Below are 26,442 nucleotides of genomic sequence, written 5' to 3'. Positions count from 1 at the left end.
AGAGCGCGAAGAGAGAGAGAGAGAGAGTGAGTGAGCGTCAGTCAGTCAGTCACAGCGGCACAGCGAGGTGAGGCGCCGCGTCGACACCCCCCACCCCCCCACACACACTCCCCCCCCCCCCCCGTTCGTAACCGCCGCCAACACCTCGGGCCTCGGCGTTCAACCGCCTCTCCGCGCCTCCCCGAGCACTTTTCCCGACTAGGCCGCACAGCCTCGGCCTCGCGTGACGGGCCCACCCGGGCCTCCAGCAGGCCCTGGGGGAGGCGGGCGGTGGGGCGGTGGGGGGGGAGGGCACACAGAGAGGGTGACAGAGCGAGGGAGAGGGGGGGGTGGGTGGTGGTTGGGAGGGGGAGAGAGAGAGAGAGAGGCCTCAGGGTGTCGTGTCAACCCGGTGGGGGTTCACGTTCGTGACCTCTCTCTGTCCATCTCATCCACTCGTCATTCCATCTTTATTCGCGTCTCTTTTTTTGTTAAATGTGGCTCTCAATCCCCCCCCCTCTCTTCCCCCGAAAACATCATCACCTTTATTATTATTAATTATTATTCCATTTTAATGTCTCCTCTCTCTCTCTCTCTCTCCCCCTCTCTCTGTAATCGTCTCTCTCGATCATACACACCCCACAGTTTTTATATCAATCTCCTGTTAATAACCGTCGCTCACGCCTTTATTCTCGTTGGTAAATAAACAATACGTATGTTGTTCGTTGACAACACATGTGTTGCTTATTAATCTCTATTAATCTACGCGTACCTCATCCGTGTATTAATTGTGACATAAACTATCATAACTGTGTTTTGCCCACAGAACACACAGTCACTTCACTTTGTGGTGTGTCCTGTGAAGTGCTTTGAGATGCCTTATTATTGTTATTATATTTTTTAATGCGTGGTCTCTCCCTAATTGTCTCGATTATTATATATATATGTGTATATTGTCTGTCAGTCTCTTATAGTTACGCGTCGATTGCGATTAAAAACCGTCATATCCGCGTTTTGCCCCGCAAAACACGCAGTCACTACACTTTGCGGCGTGTCCCGGGAAGCGCTTTGAGACGTCGCGACGTCGTGATCGGGCGCCGGGTCAAACGCCGGGATTGTTATTGTAATAGGTGACAGAAACAATTTAAAATGGAGAAAAGTTGTAGTCCAGTCTGTTCCATCCGATCAACTCTTATCTGTCCGTGTGTGTGTGTGTGTGTCGTCTCTCTACGATCATTTCAATTATTTTAGATATTAATTTATAAATTTCACACATATATATTAGTTGTGGTCAACCATCACATGAATAATACTACAGTGATCCTTGCATTTAATCCAACGCCTTATCACGTCGTCGAGAGGTCTCAAAGTGCATCTCTCGAAGATCATTTCAATTATTTAATTATATTGTTCTATTACTCTCATATATGTATTAATTTTGATAAACCCATCATATGAATACTAATAGTAATAATAATAATCATTGCATTTGATACAGCGCCTTATATACAGTCCATCCACTTTACGGTGTATCCCGTGAAGCGCTTTAAGACGTCTCGAAGACGTGATAAGGCGCTAAATCAAACACAAGGATTATCACGTCTTCAGGACGTCTCAAACCGCTCCGCAGGACACACTGTAAAGTGGAGTGACTGTGTGCGTTTGTGGGTGACACGCGGCAGCCAATTGGGCACAGCGACGTCCCACAAACGGTCGTGGATTGAGTGACCGCATTATTATTATTTTGAAGCAAAAAAGTGATCCGCCAATCGATTTAACAACCGGGTTCTTACACTTCCTGCACGGTAAACAGTCGTGCGCGCGCGCGTGTGTGTGTCTGTGTGTGTAGAGTAAGGAAATTTGCCCCAACGTTTCATATCGTATATGATAAACCATCTTATCATGAAGAATAAAGTTTATGTTATTTATAATAATTTATAATCTCTTATTATTTATGATATATAGCACTTCTCTTGGACGCTACCCTGCACGAAGGGGTGCTCTATAAATGCAAGTTATGTTTATACAGAGGAGATGTAGAAAAGTTTCTGCGAGTGCTAAAAGAAGAGAGGTTTCCGTAGAGATAAATTATTTCCAATGACTGGCTGGCGAGTCTGGGCTAAGTTGTTAATAATAATAATCCTTGCAATTGATCCAACGCTTTTTATGGCTTCGAGACGTCTCAAAAAGTGTAGTAACTGTATGTTGTGAAGGAAACGGGGAAGCCAATTGCGCACAGTGACGTCCCACAAGCAGTTGAGTGACCAAATTATTATTATTTTAACATCTATAATCTTCTAATTATTTTATGTATTAATTATGATAAACTACTATCAAGTTTTTTTAGGCTCACAAACTCTGATAATACGGTTGTCATCCAAGTCTGTAATACACTGTATAATCATCTAAATGATTATTGTATATATTAATTGTGATAATATATAAAACATAAATATATAAGTTTCCTCACACCCACACGCCTCTGTTTACCTTAGCAGTAAGTTAGTCAATTGGCAGATTGCTTTTCCGGGGTTAATAATCCCTTCATAAAAAATAATTTAGCCACTCAATCTATGCCTGTTTGTGAGACGTCGCAGTGTGCCATTGGCTACCACAAAATATACAGTCACTACACTTTACAGTGTATCCTGTGAAGTGCTTTGAGGCACCTTGAATACATGATCAGGTGTCATATCAAATGCAGGGATTATTCTTAACAATTACTATATAATATCTATACTGATCTGAATTATTGTTTATTTATATATGAATTGCAGTATCTGATATTATTATTTTAATTAATGATAATGTAAATTAATTGTGTTTAAACTGCGATAAACTAATCGTCTATTATTTTAGTCTATAATTCAGTAAACTATAATCATATGATATTATTTTAAACTAATTTATATAATTTATATTAGTGTTTTTTATGTATAATATTTAATAAACCATAATCTCTTTTAATCTGTAATCAGTGATGATCATCTGTTATTTTGGTGGGTAGTGTAATATAAACTATAATCTTTGATAATATTCTAATCTTATCTAATATCTAAACTAATGTTTATTGTTTTAGACTATAATCTATAAACTATAACATGTATAAATCTGGTGATATGTACAACAACAAAATTACATTTGTAAAATTAGATATATACTAATTAATATTCATCTGTTGATCTATTTTATTAACATAATCCATAATAAACAAAACCTATATTAACGTTTAATTTAGTCAATATAATGTAGAACAATTTACAATAAATAGTATGTAATGTATACATAAAATAATAATTGATATATATTTTAGTCAAAAATAGTATAATATAAATGTCAATATATAAATGGCAGTGTAATATATGTGTGTAAGTGTTACAAATCTAGTGTTTGTTGTATAAATGGTGCATGTGGGTGTGTGTTGGGGGAGTTCTGTGTGTGGTTGGGAGTAGTTGTGTATGTAGTGAGTGTGGTGTGTATGTTTTGTGTGGGGGTGACGTGTGCGTATTGTGCAGTGGCTTGAATTAAACAGGGATAAACAGCTTTTGGTCTGTGTGTGCTGAATGGCATAATCAGTGTTAAGCTCTGATCAGACAGATTTTCGTTTACTTTTTATTATTTTGTTAGAAAATCGTTGGCTTGAAAGATTGCGGTGATCATCCTCACGTTTGGTGTAAGGCCTTTCACATCGGGAGGACATCCCAAAGCTATTCACGGGATGCACTGTAAAGGCAAATATTATGTTAAACATTGCTGTGCGCAATTGGCTGCCGCGTTCGCCCACAAATATACAGTCACTTCACTTTACAGTGTGTCCTGCGAAGCGCTTTGGGACGTCCTCCCGACGTGAAGAGCGCTATATCAAATGCAAGGATTATTATTATTATTATTATTATTAAACACCCTGATAATAATTCCATTTGATATAGTGCCTTATCGCATCATTGAGACGCCTCAAAGTGCTTCACAGGGCATACTGTAAAGTGGAGTGAATATCACACGCGTGCACGTGTACACGCACACGCACTCACCTCTTTCTGTTTACCTGTACATCCCATCCCCAAGACTCTGCACGGCGTGTTGGCATTGGGATGCTTTGGTGTGCGTGCGATCGGGGTATTATTAAATGCAAGGATTACGATTTTTGTTTTTTTCTTGTTCTTGTCCCTGCACTCGGTGCGTGTGACTGCGCGAGTCTGAGGCGCGGGCGAAATTATCGATTTTGTGAGATAAACGGAAACGTAGTGGGGATTTTAAACGTTTCACAGAAGCGTGGTGTGTGTGTGTGTTCGTGCGCGAGCGCATATTTTTTTGACTCGACTTGCGTCTGCTTTGCGGACACTTTGACCTGATGCGGTATAATCCCGCGTTAGTCCAAACGTCAGCAATTTAGTGACTTCAGGGAAGCAAAGCGAACGGGCTTTCTTTTCGTCGCATACGTTGGCAAAGCAGTGTGATTTTTGTTGAGTGTAAACCGCAGTGCCAATGGCGCTTTCGGTTTGTCGTGCGCGTGGCGTCCTGTGGCGCTCGCCTCACAAGCAAGCGGACCCGGGCTCACCTTATCAAGCCGGTGAGTGTCTTCAAAGCCCTTCGCGGACTATAATAACGAGCCCTGCATTTGGTACAGCTCCTTATCCCGTCTTCGAGACGCCTCGTGGCCCTGCGCAGAATATGCGGTAAAGTGGAGCGGCCGTGTGCTTTGTGGGCGAAGTGCGACAACCAGTTGCACACGGTGGCGTCCAGCAAATTTGCCGAAGGTTTTGCTCTGACCTGACCTAACCTGCCCGGGGATCGAACCTGGGAATCTCTCGCTTGCGACGCAAGCGCGCTGACTGCTACACTGCAGGACTCCACAAGCTCCTGCACTTTCCAGTAAGCGGTGATGTGATGAGGGTAGACTTTTGTGGGCGTCCTGAGGTGATTTACAGTCATTGTTGTTGAACCTAGTGGCAGTTTTTGAGAGCTCTGATGGCGTGAATTGCCTGTGAAGATAGATAGATAGATAAATAAATGAATAGACAGCACAGAGGACAACAGCAGATTACATTTGGGTAGGGCCCTTCACGTCGGAAAGACGTCCCAGGGCGCTGGACAATCGGGGTGTTTTTGGGCCCAAGCTGGGAGTTGGGGTCAGGAGGGGTGGAGGGCAGGGTGGGGGTGGGAGGGTGGCCAAAGGCGCGGTCGAAGAAGAAGAGGACATTGGACGTGACCATCATTTTCTAACTGATTCCTCACTGTCAGCAGTCGCTGGAGAGGGCTGTGGATTGAGAGCCTTGCTATCGTCCACATCCTAACCTCAAGGACACCAGCGCTAGTTATCTGGTTCCCGTTGCTGCCTTGACTTAACTTAGCCCTTTCTTGTCTTGTAAGGACTCTAGCCCGCGTCTAACGGAGGGGGTCCAGTCTACACCGTACAGGACGTCCTGTGAAGCGCTGTGAGACGTCGCGAAGACGTGCTAAGGCGCCGTATCAAAATGCAAGGCTGATGATTATAGGTGACAGAAAGAGATTAATATGGAAAAAAGTTGGTCAAGGGGAGGGCATGGGACGGACTTCGATAAAGTCCGCGAGTTAGATATAAAAAATAAATAAGCCTTGCATTCAGTACAGCGGCTTATCACACCGTTGAGTAGAACTATGAATTGACTGTGTACTTTGCGAGCGAAACGCGGCAGCCGGCAGTGTCCCGCAAACATTCATGGATTGAATGAGAAAATTATTATTATTTTGAAGAGGTTATTGTCCCCGGAAGAGCGATCCACCAATCGACTGACAACCGGGTTCCTACCTACCGCTAGGTAAACAGAGCCGCGTGTGTGTGTGTGTGTGGGATCGACCCCCGGGTTCACTTATTTCACCGGACTGACCCACCTTTCACTTGTCGTTTCAGATCTACTTCTTTTTAAGTGGCGGTGAGGGGACCCAAACATCGGAAAGGAAACTTCGAGAGAGACATTCCTGCCTGTGGCGCATGGCAGAGACCCAGTGAGTAAAAATGGGAGAAACGTTTCCCAATCGCCACGGCGTCCTTATTTCGTACCCCGGAAACGTGGTTACCCTGCCTGCTCCGCAAGCGAGAGAACTCGGGTTCGATTTCCGGGCGGGCCAGGTCGGGCCGAAACATTAGAATCATAGAAGGAGGCCGTTCGTCTCATCGCGTCTGGGCAGGCTCTTTGGAAGAGCCACCCAATCGGTCCCACTTCCCCGCGTACCCCTGCAAGCCTTTCCTTTTCAATCGGCCGCCGCGTTCGCCCACAAATATACAGTCAATTCACTTTACAGTGTGTTCTGTGAAGCGCTTTGGGACGTCCTCCCGACGTGAAAAGCGCTGTATCAAATGCAAGGATTATTATTATTATTATAAGTACCTATCCGATTCCCTTTTGAAAGCTGTTATTGCCTCTGCTCTTCCACCACCCTTTCAGGCGATGCGTTCCAGACCGTAGCAACTCTCTGCGTAAAATTATTTCTCCTCGTCTCTCCTCTGGTTTCTGCCGACGGCTATTTTAAATCTGCGTCCTCTGGTTGCCGACCCACCTGCCAGTGGAAACAGTTTGTCCCTATCTACTCTTTATCGAAACCCCTCATAAGTTTTGAACACCTCTGTTGAATCGCCCCTCATCCTTCTCTGCTCCAAGGAGAACAGTTCCAGCTTCTCTAGTCTCTCGTCCCTGGTACCATTCTGGTAAATCTCCCTTTGCACCCTCTGCCAAGGCCTTGACGTCCTTCCTGAAGTGCGCTGCACCCAGAAATGGATGCAGTACTTCAGTTGAGGCTCAGCCAATGGCTTTTAAAGGTTTAGCAGAACTTCCTTGTTTTTGTAATCTATGCCTCTCTCTATTTATAAAGTCGTTGGGCAAGTTTCCTTACTCCGCTCACACGCCTCTGTTTACCTAGCGGCAAGTAGAAACCCGGTTGTTAGTCGATTGGAGGATCGCTATTCCGGGGGGGGGGTAATAATCCCTTAAAAAAATACCCTCTGCCTCGCCCCCTCCCTTGCCTCCTTCAAGGCCCACCTCAAGACCCTCCTCTTCGACCAAACGTGCCTTCGGTCACGATTCAAACCCCCTGCCCTCCAACCCTCCTGATCCCAACCCCCAGCTCGGCTCCAAATCCCTGACTGCCCAGCGCTTTGGGAACGTCCTCCCGACGTGAAAGACGGGCGCTTGCGTAGGTGTAGTTTGTCTGTCGTTCACAGAATATACTGTAAACCGAATTGACTTAAATTGTGGGGCGAAACCCAGCAGCCAATTGCGCGCGGGAGGTGTAGATTGAGCGACCACATTATTACCATTCTTCTTTGGGGGGGGTGGGCAGGGATTATTACCCCATGGAAAGCTACCCGCCAGTGGACTTACTGCCAGGTAAACCAGAGTCGTGTGCGTGGAATGTGGAAACTTGCTCTGTTTTGCCCTGTCCGGGAATCGAGCCCAGGTCTCTTGCTTGCGAGGCGACTTTTCTCTCACCGCTGAGCTCCAGGATTCCCACAAACAGTCGTGGGTTGAGTGACCATATTATTATTGGGAAGAAATTATTGCCTCTTCGGGTAATGGTGTGTGTGTGCGCGCGCGCCCGTGTGTGTTGATACAGCACCTTTTACGTCAGGAAATTGGTGGTGTGTGTGTTCAGGATACCCTTGTTACAGATTTCAATCCACGACTGATTGTGGGGACGTCGCTGTGCGCAATTGACTGCTGGGTGGTGCCCACAAAATACCCAGTCCCTGCACTTTACGGTATAGCTGTGAAGCGCTTTGAGACGTCTCGAAGACGTGATAAGGATTATTATATTATTATTATTCTCCCTTCATTGCCTGTCTGTCCCCTTTTAAGGTTGCACTAAACAGCGGTCACTAACCTGCCTGATGCCAACAGAGGCATCTCCCAGGAACCTCCTGATGCATTAGTCTCCATGGCCGCCAGCGCTGGACTTCGAGTCAGACGCTGCTCCCACCAACAATCGCGTTGAAAATCATTCAGACACAGATACACGTGAGTATTTGCTCTTTCTTTCGCCGGAAGGCCGATTGGCGGGTCACTTTTTACGGGGATAGTAACCCCACAATAACGAGGGCGTCTCTCTCTCTCTCTCTCTCTTTCTCAGTGTCGTGGCCGACAAAATAATCACAGTCTTTGCGTCTTCGAGACGTCTCAAAGCGCTTCACGGGATGCACTGTAAAGTGCAGTGTGTTTTGTGAGCGAAGCGCGGAGGCCAGTTGCGCACGGCAGCGTCCCCCACACCCCGTCGTGGATTGAGTGACCAAATTAACATTATTTTTTGAAGGGATTATTAACCCCCGGGAAAAGCGACCCAACAACTGGGCTCCTACTTACTGCTAGGTAAACAGAGGCCTGCGCGCGCGCGCGCGTGTGTGTGTGTGTTGTGCGTGTGGAGTAAGGAAATTTGTTCCAACATTTCGCCCTGGATTCCCGCCCGGGAATTGAACCCAGGACCTCTCGCTTGCGAGGCAAGTTCTCCTAACCATTGAGCTACAGGACTCCCCGAAATCCCGTAATAGTAAGGGAGTGACTCTGCCTCTCTCCTTCTCTCTCTCTCTCTCTCTCTCTCTCCCTGGAGGGACGCTTCCTGCTTACTCAATTCCGCAGAGTATTTTGCTCGGGTTGGCAAGAGCCAAGTCTTGGGATGGGGAGCCCAGAGTGTGCGTCGGGCTAACTAACCAGCTGAAACCACATAGCTTGCCACTGAGAGCGCTGCCTACAGTGTATCCTGCGAAGCGCCTTGAGACGCCTCGCAGGACGTGATCAGGCGCCGTGTCAAGCGCAAGGAAGCCCGTTGCTCCCAACGTGGAGCAGTAATGGTGGCACAGGGCGAGGAACACATCTGCGCCCGTTCCTGATCCGTGTGAAGGCAACGGGTTTGATGACACAAATAGCTCGACCCGCTCCATTTTCCTGTTCCTAACCCAGTTGCAAATAGGTTTTCCTGACCGAACTGAACCGAGCAGTTGTAGCCTTTGCGTAACTTTAGTAATAGTAACAACAAGAATAATCTTTGCTTTCGACGGCGTTCCACCTACACTTTACACTGTTAACGGCCAATTGCGCACAGCAGTGCCCCACAGAGAGTCATGGATCGAGCGACCGTATTATTATCATTTTTTTTTATTTCGAAGGGATTATTACCTCCTCGGAAAAGCCAATCGGCTAACAACCAGGTTCCTATTTACTGCTAGTTAAACAGAGGTGTGTGTGTGTGTGTGTGTGTGGGAGGAGGGGTGAATGTAAGGAAACTTGCCTAAGGTTTCGCCCCGACCTGACCCAACCCGCCCGGGAATCAAACCCGGGTCCTCTCGCTTGCGAGGCGAGGGGTCTAACCGCTACCCCACGGGACTGATCGCTAGTCTTCACCTGCGGTAAATATCCTTTGCTGTTGGACAGAAACCTTTGTAATCTCGGCCTTTCTCTCTCTGTCTCTCTCGTATTTTTCAGTGAAGCAAAAGAGTGAATCTCTCCTTTTTTTTTTGAGCGTGCTAAAGGGATCACTGATCGAACCCGATCACACCGATTCATCTATACTGGGCCCACCTGCCGCGACACATCCTGGGAGTCTTCGGTTCTCTCAGAGGTTGGGGACTCGACCCGAGGTCAGGTTAGTTACACGGCTCGCGCTCTCCCGGGACGCTGAGAAGGCTTTCCGGTGGCGTTAGCGGTCGGCGGTCTCGCAAGCGAGCCAGAGGACCCGGGCTCGAATCCCAGGTGTGGCGAAATGTCGGGACATAAGTTTCCTTAGGACACGTAGGAAAGGAGCACCGCGCGCGTCCGCTGGCGTGACGGTTAGCACGCTCGCCTTGCAAGCGAGCGAGAGGACCTGGGTTCGATTCCCGGGAGGGGCAGGGCAGGGTGACACGTTGGGCAAGTTTCCTCCCTCCGCACCCACCCGCCCACGCACGCACGCCTCGGTTTACCGAGCAGTAAGTAGGAACCCGGCCGTTAGTCGATTGGCGGATCGCTTTTCCGGGGGAGGGGGGGTAATAATGCTGTAATGTTCTACGATTCGATCCACGACTGTTGGTTGGGGACGTCGCCGGGCGCAATTGGCTGCCGCGTTTCGCCCACAAAATCCACTGTCGCTCCACTTGACCGCCTACATTCCGTGAAGCGCTTTGAGACGTCACGAGGGCGTGACGAGGCGCCAGGTCAAACGCGAGCACTGTGATGACGACCACGGTGATTTTCAGCGTTGGAACGCAGGCTGCTGTAGTGTCAAAGTCGGGGCGTATTGGCGGTGTGTACAGGACGGGTTCCATGCCCTGATCCCACTCAGGAGCTGTAACTCGAGGCTTTTGTGCCACTTAATATCCTTAACAGCCTCGTTGGAGAGGCAGAACGCAATCCCTGTTTATTTACGGTCGGTGCTTGAGTAATTGACTGGTACTTTCTCCTTCTCCCTCCCAAGTTTCCTCTATGGATATTACGCGGAGTCCTGAAGCTCAGTGGCTAGAGTGCTCGCCTCGCAAGCGAGGGGGAACCTGGGTTGGATTAACCCCGAGCCCCCAGACCCCAACCCCAGCCTACACGCGAGCCAGGCAGTACAACAAGCTGAACGCAGGCCACCTTCCTTACTCGTTGGGGCTTTGCCTCGCAAGGCGCCTTGTGCTGGTGTGAGGGCTCACGTGATCCTGTTTATATCTGGCAGGAAGCGCTCAAGACATTGTGGTACAGTCACTTCCCGTGGCGTTGACTGAGGCGTTTGACGGAGATTGCTATCTCTCTCCCCCCCCCGCTGCTGTTTGTGGTGTTTTGATTTTTTTTTCTGCAGAAAAGGGCCAAAAAAGGTGTGACCTGCCGCCGTTTTCGGAAGGTTTTGATTTTGCCGCTTTTCAGTTTCGCGTTCGCCCACAAACGCGCAGTCAATTCACTTTACGGTCTAGTCTGTGAAGCGCTTTGAGACGTCTCGAAGACGTGAAAAGCGCTAGATCAAATGCCAGGGCTATTATGATGATTATTATTAATTCGTTTGTTCGCTTTTCGTCTCTCTGCTCCCTCTCCCGTGCTGATAATTAGCATCTCTATTAACGATGGTCCTCATGGCTTTTCGGGAGTAATAATCCCTACTGAAGACAAACAAAAAAATGTCTTTAGGTCGGCCTCTCAATCCAAGACTGTCTGTGGGACACTGCCGTGCGCAATTGGCTGCCATGCTTTGCCCACTAGGCGTACAGTCACTACACTTTACAGTATATCCTGTGAAGCGCTTTGAGACTCCTCAACGCCGCGATAAGGTGCTATAGCAAATGCAAGGATTATTATTCCAGTGTGTGGAAATTGATACTGTGTGTGTGTGTGTGTGTGTGTGCACATTGTCGCTGTGTGTGTACATTGACACTGTGTGTGTGTGTGGTGTGTGTGTATTGACGCTGTGTGGGGGTGTGTACATGCGCGCGCGCACACATTCTCTGCCTGCGTGGGGAGGGTTGGATGTTAGCGATGTACAGGCTGGGATTTAATTGAGCAGTTTCAGATGCTCTGTGGAAACCACAAGCCGTGGAAGTTATAAACTCGACGTGAACCCAGTTTGCGGTCGCAGCTGAACTCTGGTATGTGTTTAAACTGCGAGCAAGTTCACAAGGAAAACATTCCCCTCAGGCAGAGAGCTGGAATGCTGGATGGTCTGGTCTGCAGCTAAGACACTTCATCAGGACCTGTGAGAACTTGTCCCTTCCTCTCTTGTGCCTTTCCTCGCCCCCAACATCGTATCGTAGTGTAGCTCAGTGGTTAGAGGCCTCGCCTCACAATTCAATTCCCGGGAGGGTCAGGTCAGGGCGAAACCTTTTCCTTACTGCAAAAATGCCGTGTCTACCTAGCGGTAAGTAGGAACCCGCGTGATAGTCGATTGGCGGATCGCTTTCCGGGGTTAAACGATAACCCCTTCACACAAAAAAAAAGTCGCTCAATCCTCGTCCGCGCGCGGGGACGTCGCTGGGCGCAAGTGGCCGCCGCCTTTCGCCAACAAAACACACAGTCGCGCTACACTTTGCAGTGTGTCCTGTGGAGTGCCTTTGAGGCGTCGCGACGACGTGATCCAATACAAGGCTTATTATTATTATTATTATTACACTGGAGTGAAGGGAAGGAGGGGGGAGGGAAGCCAATGTTAAGCTTAATCTAACCCTGTGGTTTTCCTCTCTAGACGTCTTGTATCGAAGACAAGGAAATGGCAGCTGAGACGCAAACACTCAACTTCGGACCTGAATGGTAAGGTTCCTTCAATCACAGCTGTTCACCTACAGTGGAATGAGTCCCTGTAGCTCAGGGGTTGGAGCCCTCGCCTCGCAAGCGAGAGGACCTGGGTTTCGATTCCCAGGGCGAAACGCTGGGCAAGTTTCCTTACACCACACACACACATACCACACACACGCGTGTGCGCGCGCGCCTCTGTTTACCCAGCAGTAAGTAGGAACCCGGTTGTTAGTCGATTGGCGGGTGACTTTCCCGGGTGGGTGATCAATAATCCCTTCGAGATAAATTAAAACGATTCGGTCACTTTACCTCACGGCTGTTTGTTTGGGGGGGGGCGGGGGGGGAGAAACGCCGCTGGGCGCAGTTAGCCGCCGCGTTTCGCCCACAAGACACACAAGTCGGTTCACTTTACGGCGTGTCCTGCGAAGCCCTTTGAGACGTCTCAACGAGGTGACGACGTAAATCTAAATTGAACTATAATTCCAATGGCGCTCTCTCTCTCTCTCTCTCTCTCATGCTCTTTCTCTCACACTCTCGCTCTCTCTCACACTCTCGCTCTCTCTCCCGCAGGCTGCGTGCTTTGTCCAGCGGTGGGAGCATTGCCTCCCCCCCTCCTTCACCTGCCTTGCCAAAATATAAATTAGCGGATTACCGATATGGGAGAGAAGAAATGCTAGCACTTTATATGAAAGATAACAAGGTAATTTACAGCCAGCGGACACAAGGAAGCCACTCCGTCCATCCGTTCGTCCGTCCGTCCATCCACCGTGGAGCCCTCTGTAGCTCAGACGTTACAGCCCTCGCCTCGCAAACCAGAGGACCCGGGTTCGATTCCCGGATGGTTCGGGTTAGGTCGGGGCGAAACCTTAGCGAACTTTCCTTACTCCCCCCCCCCCCCCCCCCAAACCCGGTTGTCAGTCGATCGGCGGATCGCTTTCCCGAAGGTAAGAATCCCTTCCAAAAAAGTTGAAAGAAATAATAACACGACCACTCAACCCACGACTGTTTGTGGGGACGTCCCCGGGCGCGGTTGGCTGTGCGCGTGTCGCCCGCCAAACACGCAGCCACGACACGTGACGGGGTGCATCCTGCGAAGCGCTTTGCGACGTCTCGAAGACGTGATGAGGATTGTTGTTTTACCTGTAGGTTCCCGAGGAGCTGGCCGATAAGGAGTTTCTGGCTATATTACAGGATGAGCCCCTCCCACCGTTAGCACTTGTACCTCTTACAGAGGAAGAGCAGGTAGGAACCACTGAACGTTCTCTGTACTAAGGCTTCCTGTTTGTCCCTCGTCCCCTCCGCTCCGCCATCGATGGCCGTGCCTTCAGCCACTACGCCCCGACACTCTGCCACTCCCTCAATCCCTCCGCCTAGCCCCCTCCCTCCCTCCCTCCCCTCCCTCCCTCCCCTCCCTCCCCACCTTCAAATCGCGCTTAAAGACCTTTTTTGGATCGTGCTTACGGTCACCTCCTCCCCCCCCCCCCCTCCCCACCCAAATAAAAATAACAATAATAACTGGGTCGCCGGATCCACGACTCTTTGCGGGGACGTCGCCGGGCGCAATTGGCTGTCGCGTTTTTGGCCACAAAACACACAGTCACTACACTCTACCGTGTAGCCTGCGAAGCGCTTTGAGACGTCTCGACGACGTGATGAGGCGCTGCATCGAATGCGAGGATTATTATTATGTGTTTGTCGCTGACCCAACGACCGACCAGTGGAAATAATTTCTCTCTGAGCTGACTCGATGGTAAACCCACTCTCTCTCTCTCTCTCTCTCTCTCTCCACGCAGAGGAACTTTTCTATGTCCGTAAACAGCTCCGCCGTGATGAGGTTGATGGGCCGTGGACCAACAGCCCCCACCGCCGGCGTAGCTAGAGGCCGAGGGGGGGCAAGAGGTAGAGGTCAGTGATTCTGACACCGTTCCTCTCTTTCTTTCTCTCTATTTCTCTCTCTACGTCATTGCATTACATTGCTCACCTACAGCACAGAAGCACATCTTACCTCTGGGGGGGAATTTCCAAGCGTGGGAACAGGTCTGTGGGAACACGACTTCAGGGAGCGAGCGGTAAATATTAGGGGAGGGAGTGAGGGAGGGAGGGAGACGGCGGAAGCAGAAAATGGCGTTCGTTTCGAGAACAAATGAAATAGATTTGTTGGGCGAGTTTGCTTACTCCAGACACACGCACACACGCACGGTTGCCTCTGTTTGCCTGGCACTCAGTAGGAAGCCGGTTGTTCGTCGATTGGCGGGTCGCTTTTCCGGGGGCGATAATAAATTGCTCACTTCAACCCACGGCTGTTTGTGGGGGCGTCGCTGGGCGCGATCGGCTGCCGCGTCTCGCCCGCAAAACACCCAAGTCGCTCCACTTTACAGCGTGTCCCGTGACGCGCTCCGAGACGTCCGGGATCAAATGCCAGGATTATTATTTGATTGCATTTCTGTTAGGGAATAACATCCGGGGACACACACACAGAGACGCAGACACAGAGAGACACAGACAAGACACACAGCTACAGTGTACAGTTTGGGTCACGGCATGTCGGCGGGAGGCGAACGCGGATGTGGTCTTTAACCCGTTGACTGTCCGCAGGGCGGGGGCGGGGGGAGAGTGGATTCTATCCGCGGAGCTTTGAAGACGTGGAGGGCGGCTTTGGTCGGGGGGCACGGGAGATGCTACGGAGTCAAAGTTGGGAGGAAAGGTAGGTTTACTCTCGGAGGGGTTGCGGGGCGGGGGGGGGTGGGGTGGGGGGGCGGGGGGGGTTGAGCTGGAGTGTTGTGTGTGGATTGTGTGGGTGTGTGAGGGGTGTGTGTGGATAAGTCGGTGTTCGGGGGGGGTGTTGTGGGTTGTGTTTGTGTGGGTGTGGGGGGGGGTGGTTTGTGGTGTGTGTGTGTGTGGGGGGGTGTTGTGTGTGGGGAGGGAATGAGGCGCGTGTGTTTGTGGGTGTGGTAATTGGACTTGGGGTACAGATCAGCCGTGGTCTTAATAGGAGGGCGGAACAGGCTGGAGGGGCTGAATGGCCTCTTCCTGTTCCTGTGTGCTCTTTAACCAGGAGGTGAAAGGTTTTATCTCGTGTTTGCGTGTAACCCTTGTGAAAGGCTCTTCATTGACTTCATCATTCCTTCCCCCCCCCCCCCACCCCCCCCCCCTCTCTCTCTCTCTCTCTCTCTCACACCCCCAAAACCCCCTCTCCCCGCTCGTGCACTCTAGAGGTGACAGGCGATTCGAGAAGCCGGGGCGCAGAGAAGGAGGTACGGTTTCAACTTTGGTGCTCAAAATACCTCGCTGGTGGGGTGGGGTGTGCTGAGGTGGGGTGGGGGGGTGGGTGGGTGGGGGGTCAAAGTTAAGTAGTGGTTTAGAAAAGGAAATTAGGTCACCCAACCCACGACTGCTAAGGAGGATCCCGGTTGTTTGTTGACCGGTGGATCGCTTTCCGGGGGTAATAATCCCTCCCCCACAAAAAAATTGTCACTCAATCCACGAACGTTTCCAGCGCTGCCGTGTTCTCGCCCACAGAACACGACAGTCGAGAGCAAACGCTAGAAGATAGTACCTCGGGATTCCAGTGCATAGTTTGCTGGACACGACGTGTCAAGCGACCGGAAGATGAACTGGAGATGGGGACGTCGCCGGGCGCGATGGGCCGCCGCGTTTCGCCCGCGAAATACGCAGTCCCTCCACTTTGCGGTGCGGCCCGCGAAGCGCCTTGAGACGTCTCGAAGACGTGATGAGGCGCCGGGTCGAATGCAAGGATTATTATTATTATTATATACCATCAGACGGACCTTGGTCTTCTTTCGACGAGCAAATTCTTACGTTCAGAGTGCGGTGGCTGCGTGTTTGGTGGGCGGAACGCGGCAGCCAATTGCGCCCAGCGACGTCCGACAGACAGCGGTGGATTGAGCGACCGTGTTATTATTAGTACTGTTGTTATTTTGAAGGGAGCCAATTGCAAGGATAATTCTAAGGATATCTGGTTCTCTTTAAGCGCGTGTAGGCTTCGAAGAGGTGCCCCTGGCGACCCGCAAGCAGGACTTTGCGCGCTCGGACAGCGAGAACTGGAGGGCAATCCGCGAGGAACAGAACGGAGAGGATGAGGACGCGGGCTGGAGGATGGCTGGTAGGAGGCGAGAGGTGGTCGGGGCTGGGGGTGGGTGGGGCGGAGGCTGGGGGTGGGGGGCTACCGCTGTAGGTGACTTGAGGACCATTAGGGTTCAGTGGCGGTCGCTGTAGCCTGTCGTGAGCGTCACTTGGAATCACGGTCTGAGCCAGGGCGATAGTCGATCGGCGGATCGCTTTTCCCGGGGTGGGGGTGGGGGGGATAATCAATAACCAAACGAATCAATAATAATGTGGTCTCCGCAATCCACGCCCGTCTGGTGGGGGGTGGTGGGGCGCCGTTGGTTGTGCCGCGTTTTGCCCGCACAACGCACTCAGTCGCTGCATTTCCCGCGAAGCGTCTTTGAGACGTGTCCGGAAGACGGGGTGGGGCGCTGGGTCAGATGCGAGGCCGTGGGGATGGGGCTTTGCACGAGAGTCTTAGCGTTCGCGTACGACACGATGACCGATGGTGGTGGTTACCGATGGTCGAATCCCTCTTGGCGTCGGTGCAGACTGCCCCCGCTCGGCGGGCTGGCGCGACCACGGGGACCAGCGGCGGCGGAGGTTCGAGTTCGACTTCCGGGAGCGAGACGAGGAGCGGGCGTTCAGGCGAGGGCGCACGGGGAGCGGCAGCTACGAGGACGAGAGGGACAGCCTGCCCGAGTGGTGCCTGGACGACGCGGAGGAGGAGATGGGCACCTTCGACTCCTCGGGGGCTTTCATGTCGCTGAAGGTCAGGACAACAGCAATGTGTATAGACCCACACGCATGCACGCACGCACGTACGTATGCAGGGCTGCGTCTCAGAGCGCTTAACAGTGGCGGAGCCTGATTCCAAGCCAGAGGTTGAGGGGGGAGAGGAGAGGGGGTTCGAAAAATGGGGATTGGGGGAAGAGAACGACAGACTTTCGGGACGTGGCGGCTGAAAGCGCGGCCGCCGGTGGTGGAGCGGGAAGTGAGGAGGTCGGAGAGGGAGGTGGGGCTGTGTTCAGGGAAGTGAAGGGAACGTCGTTAACTCGGGCTGGACCAACGGGCGGCCCACGGGCCGCATCCGGCCCACCGGCCAATTTTGAGGTCAGGTCGGGGCGAAACCTTAGGCAAGTTTCCTTCCTCCACGCACACATACGCACACAGAGACACACACACGCGTGTAGGTACCCACCTGCTAGTCGATTGGTGGGTCACTTCCGGGTGGGGGGCGGGGGGTAATAAAGCCTTCAAAAAAAATTAATCTAAAAATATCACTCAATCCACGACTGTTTGTGGGGGACGTCGCTGTGTGCAATTGGCTGCCCCGTTTCACCCACAAAAGACACAGTCACTACGCTTTACAGCACAAGCTGCGTAAGCGCTCTGAGACGCCCGGAAGACCTGATAAGCTGCTGTATCAAATGCAAGGATCACGATGTTGTTATATTTCTGTTAGGGCAGAATACTTGGGGGTTATTATTATTATTATTATCATCAGGGCTTTAATCTCTCCTCCGCCATTCCCCCCTCACCCCCGCCCCCACCTCCCTCCTCCCCCACCCACAGAAAGGCTCGAAGGAGCCTATTCCCGAAGAGCACGAGCTGGATTTCCGGGGAGTGGACGAGTTGGAAGAGCGACAGGAGAACGAATACGATATGGAGTTCTACAAGGAATCCGACCGAACGGAAAACGGAGACTTGGGTAACGCCGCGGGAACGTCCGCGAGCCCTCTCTCTCTCTCTGTGCCTCTCCCACGCGTGCGTGTACGCGCACACGCACGCAGACGCGCGCACACGCAGACAGATGCGCAAACACGCGCACGCACACACACAGGCACAACACACACGCACCTCTTTGTTTACCCAGCAGTTAAGTTGTTAAGTCGACTGGCGGTAATAATCCCTCCAAAAAAAAAAAAAGATAATATACCGGTCGCTCACTGTTTGTGCGACGCTGCTGGGCCCGATTGGCTGCCCTCACAGTACACAGTCACTACGCTTGACAGTGTGTCCCCTGAGGGCTTTGGGACGTCTCGAAGGCGTGGTGAGGCGCTGTATCTAACGTAAGGCTTGTTATTTTATTATTATTACAGACCGAGCGGAACTGGTCACCGAGGTCTACAACGGGAAGATCTCTCCCTCCTGCTCGTCCTCCTCGCCCTCGGAATCGCAGCCCCACGAGGTGTTCCTGCCGGTGGCTGAGGATTGCGAGACGGTGCTACAGAGACCCTCCGAGCCAGAGGCCGGGCACCACCCCACCCCCGAAGCCCAGGCCCACAGCAAGGCGGCTGCTGCTGATGGTAGGAGCTGTTCGTCCTCACCCTACGGCGACGACGACGACTTGCGTTTGCGGAGAGCGAGAGGCTTGCTGTATAAGTTGTTGTAGTTGTCTGTGTGTGTGTGTGTGTCCCACTCTCTCTCCCTCTCTCCCCCACGTGTGTGTGTGTGTGTGTGTGTCTCCCCCAATCTATCTCCCCCCCGCCCCCTCTCTCCCCCTCCCTCGTGTGCCAGTGTGAGTGAGACTTAATTGAGTGTGTGTTTTACTCCCGACGTGAAGCACTGTGTAACTGTGTGTGTGTCTACTGTGAAGCGCTGTGAGGCGTCTCGAAGAGGTCATAAGGCAGCATCTCAAATGCAAGGATTGTTAATATTATTATTATTATTATATTAATTACCCACCGCACTATGCAGCTTGGATTTTTGATCCCTGCCGGCAGAAGCGGTCCTTAAATTGACTCCTAAATGCCTTTGCGGCGGTATTTCTCTTTGCCTTCCGCACAGAAGCTGTGAGCTTGGGACAGCCCGCCCAGCTCAGCCCGGCCACCGTCTCCACCCTGTCCTCCTCCTCGCCCTCCTCCTCCCCTCCTTACCCCGGGAACCCGGCTGAGTTCACCCCCATGGACAACGACGACGATGAAGGGATGAAACGCTTTGAACAGGTGCGGACTTCATGGGGACAAGCTCTCGCCCTCCTTCGCTCGCTCGGCCTCCCTCTCTGTCTCTCTCTGTGTATGTCTTTCTCTCTCTCTCTCTCTCTTTGTGTGTCTCTCATCTCTTTCTCTCCCTTTCTGTCTCTCTCTCTCTCTGTCTCTCTTTGCGTCTCTCTGTTTCTCTCTCTCTGTCTCTCTGCGTCTCTCTCTGTCTCTCTCTGCGTCTCTCATCTTTCTCTGTCTCTCTGCGTATCTCATCTTTCTCTGTCTCTCTGCGTATCTCATCTCTCTCTCTCTCTTCTCTCTCACCTTTCTCTCTCTCTCTCTCTCTCCCTCTGCGTGTGGCAGGAGGCCGAGAAGATGGTGGCTTCACTGCACGACAACTCGCTGGACGACGAGCGGTTCATGGAGATGATGCAGGACCAACGCAGCCGGGCGGCTGCAGCTCTACCCCTCTCGCACGAGGCTGCTATGAAATGGTTCTACAAGGACCCGCAGGGAGAGATCCAAGGTAGGTCCAGAGCAGAGCGATCGACAGTCCCATCGCCTCCGTCCTGGGAGCAGGGAATCCTCCCCCTCAGCTCATGTTAACCCCGCACCCAAAGCCCCAACTAACTAACTACCTGTGGAGCAGGCCGGAGCGGAGGGAGCCAACAGGTTGATAAGGGGTCACCAGATCACGGAACGAGGCCACGGAGGGCTTTGAAGACGAGGATGAGGATTTTGAACCGTAGGATCTGGGGGACGGGGAGCCAGTGGAGCCGGGTGAGGGCGAGGGTGGGGGCGATGGGGGTCACGGAGCCTGGTGCGGGAAGGGACACGGGCAGCAGGGTACTGAATGATCTGCAGCTTGCGGAGGGAAGAGTTGGGGAGGCCGACAAGCAGGTTAGACCCCTCGCCTCGCAAGTCACGGTCCCTGTATCTCGGGTTAGACCCCTCGCCTCACGAGCCACAGCCCCTGTAGCTCAGGGGTTAGACCCCTCGCATCAAGAGCCACAGCCTCTGTAGCTCAGGGGTTAGACCCCTCGCCTCGCACCCCACAGCCCCTGTAACTCAGGGGTTAGACCCCTTGCCTCGCACCCCACAACCCCTGTAGCTCAGGGGTTAGACTCCTCGCATCAAGAGCCACAGCCCCTGTAGCTCAGGGGTTAGACCCCTCCCCTCGCGCCCCACAGCCCCTGTAGCTCAGGGGTTAGACCCCTCGCTTCGCAAGCCAGAGGACCCGGGTTCGACTCCCGGGGCAGGTCAAGTCAGTCGCCGAGACGTCCCAAAAGACGTGATAAGGGGCTGCGTCAAACGCAAGGATTATTATTATTATTATTAATTATTAATTATCAACGTGCGGAAACGTGCTGAGCTGGTGTGGCCTGTGCTTGCAGGTCCGTTCACAACGCAGGAAATGTCTGACTGGTTCCAGGCCGGCTACTTCCCCATGTCGCTGCTGGTTAAACGCGGGTGCGACGAAGGTTTTCAGCCCCTGGGCGACGTGATCAAGATGTGGGGAAGAGTGCCTTTCAGCCCCGGTCCATCTCCCCCACCATTACTGGTAAGCCCCGCGATCGATTCGACCTCTCGTGTTTCGCCGCCGTATCCCGCGAAGCGCTTTGAGACGCCTCGAAGACGTGTTGAGGGGCTGTGTCAAATGCCAGGGTTATTAGTTATTATTATCATCATCATCATCATTATTATTATTATTATTTTGGCCATTTTTTTTATTTATGTATACACGTGGGGTCCTGTAGCTCAGCGAGTTTCCTTACGACACGCGCACGCACGCAAACACACACGCAAACACGCACGCACGCACACACGCACGCCTCTGTTTACCAGCAGTCGGTAGGAAGCCCGCTCGTTAGTCGATTGGGGGGTCGCTTTTCCGGGGGGGTTAATAATCCCTTCAGGCAATCGATCAATCAACGAATAAATGATTCCGGTCACTGCAACCCCACGACGGCCGGTGGGGACCGTCGCTGTGCGCGATCGGCTGCCGGGTTTCGCCCGCCAAACGCACCCACGGTCACTCCACTCCTCGCCGTAGCCCGTGAAGCGCTTTGAGACGTCTCGATGAGGCGCTGTGTGAGATGGAAGGCTTATTATTATTATTAATATCATCTCCTGCCACTTTCGATCTCTTTCTTTCCCCTTTCCCCCCTCCCGCCTCTCCCGCCTGCTCACTCCGCCACCCGTTGCCTCCGCTCCCGCCATCGGTGGCCGCGCGTTCAGCCACTTTAACGATACACCCCCCCCACCCCGTGAAGCGCTTTGAGACGTCTCGACGACGTGTTAAGGCGCTGTGTCAAATGCAAGGATTATTATTATCGTATAAGAGAGAGAGAGAAAGAGAGAGAGAGAGAGAGAGAGAGTATCTGTAGGAACGCACGTGGCTGCGTACAATCTCAAACCATTTACCTTTTCGTTTGCGGCTTTACTCCATCGTACCTTATTTGATCTTGCGTTCACCGAGACATCTCAGCGACGCCGCGCGGTGGCGTCGGACGGGCGAGAGCGTTATTAACCTTGCGATTGGTTAGCCGAGTTTACGCTTCACATACACACACATACACACCGACACACATTTTGTTTTACGTTTCGTTTGGAGCATTTTTTTTTGTTTTTTAAAAAAAAAAAACATTTTTTATTCACTCTTTAGTTTTTTTTTCATTCGAAATTCGGTTGCCACTGTGACCACTGAATTCGGAGTCTGAGCTTTTAAGTAAAACACGGGGTTCCTGTACCATTCGTCTCTTTAACAGCCTGTCCCTTATACTGTAAACAACCAGCACAGCAATCAAGAGAGCAGACAAATGGAATTATGGTCTTCCCACAGTCCTCCTGAAACCACTGCTTTTTCTCAGCAGGTAGGAGACCTATTTGATCGTGACCGTTTTTTTTTGAGAGCTATATACATATATATATACACACACAAATATATATATTATCGATAATATAAAGCTGTAGAAATCCGCACGCAGTGGAAGCCACTTGACCCCGCTTGACGCCGCTTGACGCCGGACGCCGGGTTGAGCCGCGACACGAGGGCGCTGTGCGCATCGAGTGCGAAGGGTTATTATTGTTGTTGTTGGGTGTAACCCGAGCGAGAGGGACCCGGGTGCGATTCCCCGGGGCGGGTCAGGTCGGGGAGAAACCTTAGGCAAGCTTACTCCCTCCCCTCCCACCCCCCCCCCCACACACACACACACACACACTCTGATAACTTAGCCATAAGTACGTAAGTAGGAACTCACTTGTTAGTCGATTGATAGATGGCTGTTCTGGGTGGGTGGGGGGGGGTGGTTAATAATCCCTTCGATCAATCAATCAGTAAATAATAATGTGGTCACTCAATCCACGACAGTTTGTGGGGTCGTCGCCGGGCGCAATTGGCTGCCGCCTTTCGCCCGCAAAATACTACACAGTCACTCCACTTGGCGGCGTGCCCCCCCGCGAAGCGCTTCGGAGACGTCTCGACGAGGCGCCGTATCGGACGCGAGGGCCATCACTTGTTAGGAATAATCACTTGACGGGGAAGGGACGCGGGCGGGTGGGGGGGGGGGGTTAGGGACGTGGGGAGAGATGAGGGGACTTTGGTTAACGCCGGACGCCTGTTAAGGCGGACAAAATGGCGATGTGTCCCGTTTTAAGCGGCTTCCCCCCCCCCCGTGTGTGTGTGTGTGTGTATATAATCCAGGTGTGTTTTATCGGGTGCATTTCTTTTCCCCCCCCACCCCCACCCCCACCCCAAAAAAAAGCCCCATTGTTTAGATGCAAACTATACCCCAACTCCTCCGTGAGTGCTGACGTGAGAGGGAGGGGGACCGTCTCAAAACTCCCCCCCCCCCCCCCAACACACACACACACACGCACACAAGACTTCCTCCCCACCCACCTTCCCCACTATTCCCCCCCCCCCCCCAACCAAACCTTTTCAATTAACCGCAGACGGACTTTTTAACAAAAAAATAATAAACTCTTGTAATAGAAACGTAAGTGGTTCGAACATCTGTCGAGTGAGAGAGAGAGAGAGGGTTTTGAGTTGACATTTCAGTTCGACGAACTTTTGTCCGAAGATGAGATCGGTTGTGTTGCTTTTTTTTTTAAACCCCCCGCCCCCCCCCCACCCCGATCCCCCTTTTTTATAAATCCGTAGGAAATATTATCTTGTGAGCAGTTGATTAATTCACAGAGCGAGCGTGCGTTTGTGTGCGCGCGCGCGCGTGTGTGTGTGTTTAGTTGTGCGCGTGTAGGGGTGTGTGTGCGCGCGCGTGCAGTTGTGTATGTACGTCGTGTGTGTGCGTGTGCGTGTGTGTGTGTGTATATATACAATATATAGTCGTGTGTGTCTGTGTGTGCGTATAGTGTGTGTGTATATGTATATGCGTGTGTGTGTGTATATATATGTATAGTTGCGTGTGTGTGTGTATTCCACTCAACAAACCGGCAACAATACGCCTCGGCAAATGGGTTTTCCTCCCGCCCTCGCTCGGTCACCTGCGGGGTACCCCAACGCTCCATCCTTGGCCCCATTCTTTCCCTTAAAAGCGCTTCCCGACGCTAACCTGTGTTACATCCATCCATGTTGTTGTTGTTGTTATCGTGGGTGTCTTTGCGGGACGTTCTCCCGACACGTAATTTACGGTGGTAGCTACAGGGAAACTATTTCCTCTGGTGAAGGTGGTGGGGGGGGGGGGGGAATCCAGAACGGGTTGTGGGGGGCATCGTCTTAAAATTAGAGCCGGGGGGTTTAGGAGTGAAATCGGGGGGTATTTTTTCACCCAAAGGCCAGTGGGAATCTCTCTCTCTCTCTCTCTTTCTCTCTCTCTCTCTCACCCCCCAAAAGGCTGTGGGGGTTATGGCTCGATCCATTCACACTGTCCAGACTCAGGTGGATGGATGTCTCTTAGGTTCGGGGGATCGAGGGATATGGGGCAAAGGGGGGTTGGGGGGGGGGGGTAATTGGCGTTGAGGTACAGATCAGCCGTGATCTGATAGAACGGCGGAACAGGCTCGTGGGGCTGAATGGCCCCCTCCTGTTTCTACGGCGGTGAGTCTGTGTGTGTGTGTGTGTGTGTGTGCGTGTGCGTGTGTGTGTGTATGTGTGCGGTCTGTGCGCGCGTGCCAGAGCACGAGGTTGGCGTGCTGACGTCTCACGTGTTGTGCCGTGTGCGCTCTCTTGTCACAGGGAGACATGGATCAGGGGCGACTGAAGAAACAGAGGGAGTTGGCGACGGCTCTGTATCACCAGCTACAATACCAGCAATTCCTCCAGCTCATCAACAGGTGGGGGAGAGGTTGGGGGGGTGGGGGGGGGGGTGGGTGTGGTGGGGGGTGTGGTGGAGTGGGAGTGAGGGGACAGAGATCAGCGCACATATAGCTGCGGGCTTCGGCCGACTCCATCTCCCCCACTCGGCTCAGCCCCACCTGGAACTCCCACACGGCCTTTGAAGGGGGGAGAGGGAGGGAGGGGGGGGCGGAGGGGATATGGGATGGAGTTCCAGGGGGTGGTGGTGGGGTGGGGGCAGAGAGGCTGAAGGCCCGACCCTCCGACGGTAGGTAGTGGAACAGGCCAGAGCCCGCTGGGCGGAGGGAGGGGCACGGGGTTGGCCGGGGGTGGTGGGTAGCAAGTCGCCGGGACAGGGAGGAGCGAGGCTGTGGAGAGAGGGGTAGGGGGGACGGGGTGGGGGGGAAGGGGGCTAATAGCGGACGAGGGGGTGTACCGGGTGGAGGAGTTGACTGAATGGATGTGTCCCGTCTCCGCAGTCGGCAACAGCAAGCCCAGTGCGCTCTGCAGCAGAAAGCCAGCATGACGCAGCAACAACAACAACAACTTGTTCTCTTCCTGCAGCAGATCCAGGCTCTCAAATCCAGGTAACGCTCTCGTAGCAGCTGTGCGTGTGTGTGTATCGCACACGCATGCATATACACACGCGCGCCCACACACACTCGGGCACACATACCCGCACGCATGCATGTACACGCCCACTCGCACTCACACACAAGCGCACCCACACCTACACCGACGCGGACGCATGCCTCCATCTATACGCACGCGCGCGCATGCACACACACACTTGCGCGTACATGCACCCACACGCATGCATGTACGCGCACGCGTACTTACGCACACACTCTCGCGCGCGCGCGCTCGCACGCGCTTACATAAGTTCTCATGAGCATCCCACCCCCGGGATCCCAACCCCTAACTCGAGTCCAAATCCCTGACCGCCCCGCCCCGCCCCGCCCAGCGCCTTGGAACGTCCTCCCGACACTGGGAAAGGCAGACTGTGTGTCATGTGTTGTTGATGATGACGATGATGATGACGATGACGATGCTGCTGCTGTGTTTCAGGTGTGCAGAGCAAAACATGATTCCTTCAAACATCAACCGATCCATGTCTGTTCCCGAAGGCTCACTCTGGGATATGTCGAACTCTGCTTCCCAGTCAGCAGGTGAGGAACGTGGGCAAACAGGGACAGGAGGAGGCCATTCAGCCCCTCGAGCCCGCCCCGCCATTCCATCAGACCACTGCCGACTCTGCACCCGAACTCCCAATTCGCCCGCCTTTGCCCCCGTGTCCCCTCGATACCCTAAACGGGGTTCGAGCCCCCGCTTCGCGGGCGAGAGGACCCGGGCGGGTCAGGTCGGGTCGGGGTGAAATGTCGGGCAAGTCACTGTCGAGGGTGAAAGACCCTACGCACAAGTGAAGGTGCCTCCAGCCACTGCGCCCCGAAACTCTTGTCACTATTCCCCCCAATCCCTCCGCCTTGTCCTCTCCCCCCCCCCCCCACCCCTTCAAATCCCACCCTAAACGCCTTCCTTTTTGATCGCGCTTACGGTCACCTCTTCCCCCTGACTCGGGCGGGGGGGGGGGGGGGGGTCAGGCTCCGCCACTGTCCAGCGCTCTGGGACTCTTAACACCCCCGCGAGGGGGGGGCGCTGGGTAAATGCCGCCGTTTGTCGTTGAGGCGCTTTCGGAAGCGATGACATCGCGCGGTGAAGCGCGGGTTATATGATTTATCGTAACGTTCTTTCTCTGCGTGTTTCTGTGCGCGTCTGTGGCGTGGGTGCGTGTCTGTCTTGTGTGCGTGCGCGCGTGTGCGTGTGTGTGTGCGTGTGTGTTCTCTCCCCCAGGCTGTGAAGCTGCGAGTTTATGGGAATCAGCTTCTCAGGGACCATTACTAGAACAACTTCAAAAACTAGAGAGGGAGAAAGTTACAAAAGTAAGATGGTTTTTTTTTTCTTCTTGCTCACTCCCCACTGC

General features: G+C 52.6%; 1 protein-coding gene across 6 annotated transcripts; it reads left to right on the top strand.

Moving 5' to 3' along the window:
- On the top strand, positions 1 to 26,401 carry LOC103172182 (GRB10-interacting GYF protein 2-like; the record flags this gene model as incomplete). Of its 6 annotated transcripts, none has more annotated exon segments than XM_042345822.1 (22): positions 1 to 26; positions 5,870 to 5,964; positions 7,812 to 7,970; positions 9,429 to 9,588; positions 12,130 to 12,194; positions 12,750 to 12,879; positions 13,326 to 13,421; positions 13,973 to 14,084; positions 14,775 to 14,883; positions 15,393 to 15,433; positions 16,171 to 16,302; positions 16,796 to 17,016; positions 17,820 to 17,955; positions 18,347 to 18,553; positions 19,035 to 19,192; positions 19,532 to 19,694; positions 20,563 to 20,729; positions 21,937 to 22,041; positions 24,363 to 24,460; positions 24,941 to 25,048; positions 25,530 to 25,630; positions 26,313 to 26,401. In XM_042345822.1, coding segments are annotated over 18 exon segments (2,214 nt in total), but the record flags the coding sequence as incomplete, so codon positions are not given.
- Between the last annotated feature and the right edge of the window lie 41 nt (positions 26,402 to 26,442).

Source organism: Callorhinchus milii, unplaced genomic scaffold (genome assembly GCF_018977255.1).
Source record: "Callorhinchus milii isolate IMCB2004 unplaced genomic scaffold, IMCB_Cmil_1.0 Scaffold105, whole genome shotgun sequence".
Taxonomy (NCBI): domain Eukaryota; kingdom Metazoa; phylum Chordata; class Chondrichthyes; order Chimaeriformes; family Callorhinchidae; genus Callorhinchus; species Callorhinchus milii.
The sequence above is the reverse complement of the archived record's forward strand: the minus strand, read 5'-3'. Positions and strand labels throughout refer to the sequence as shown.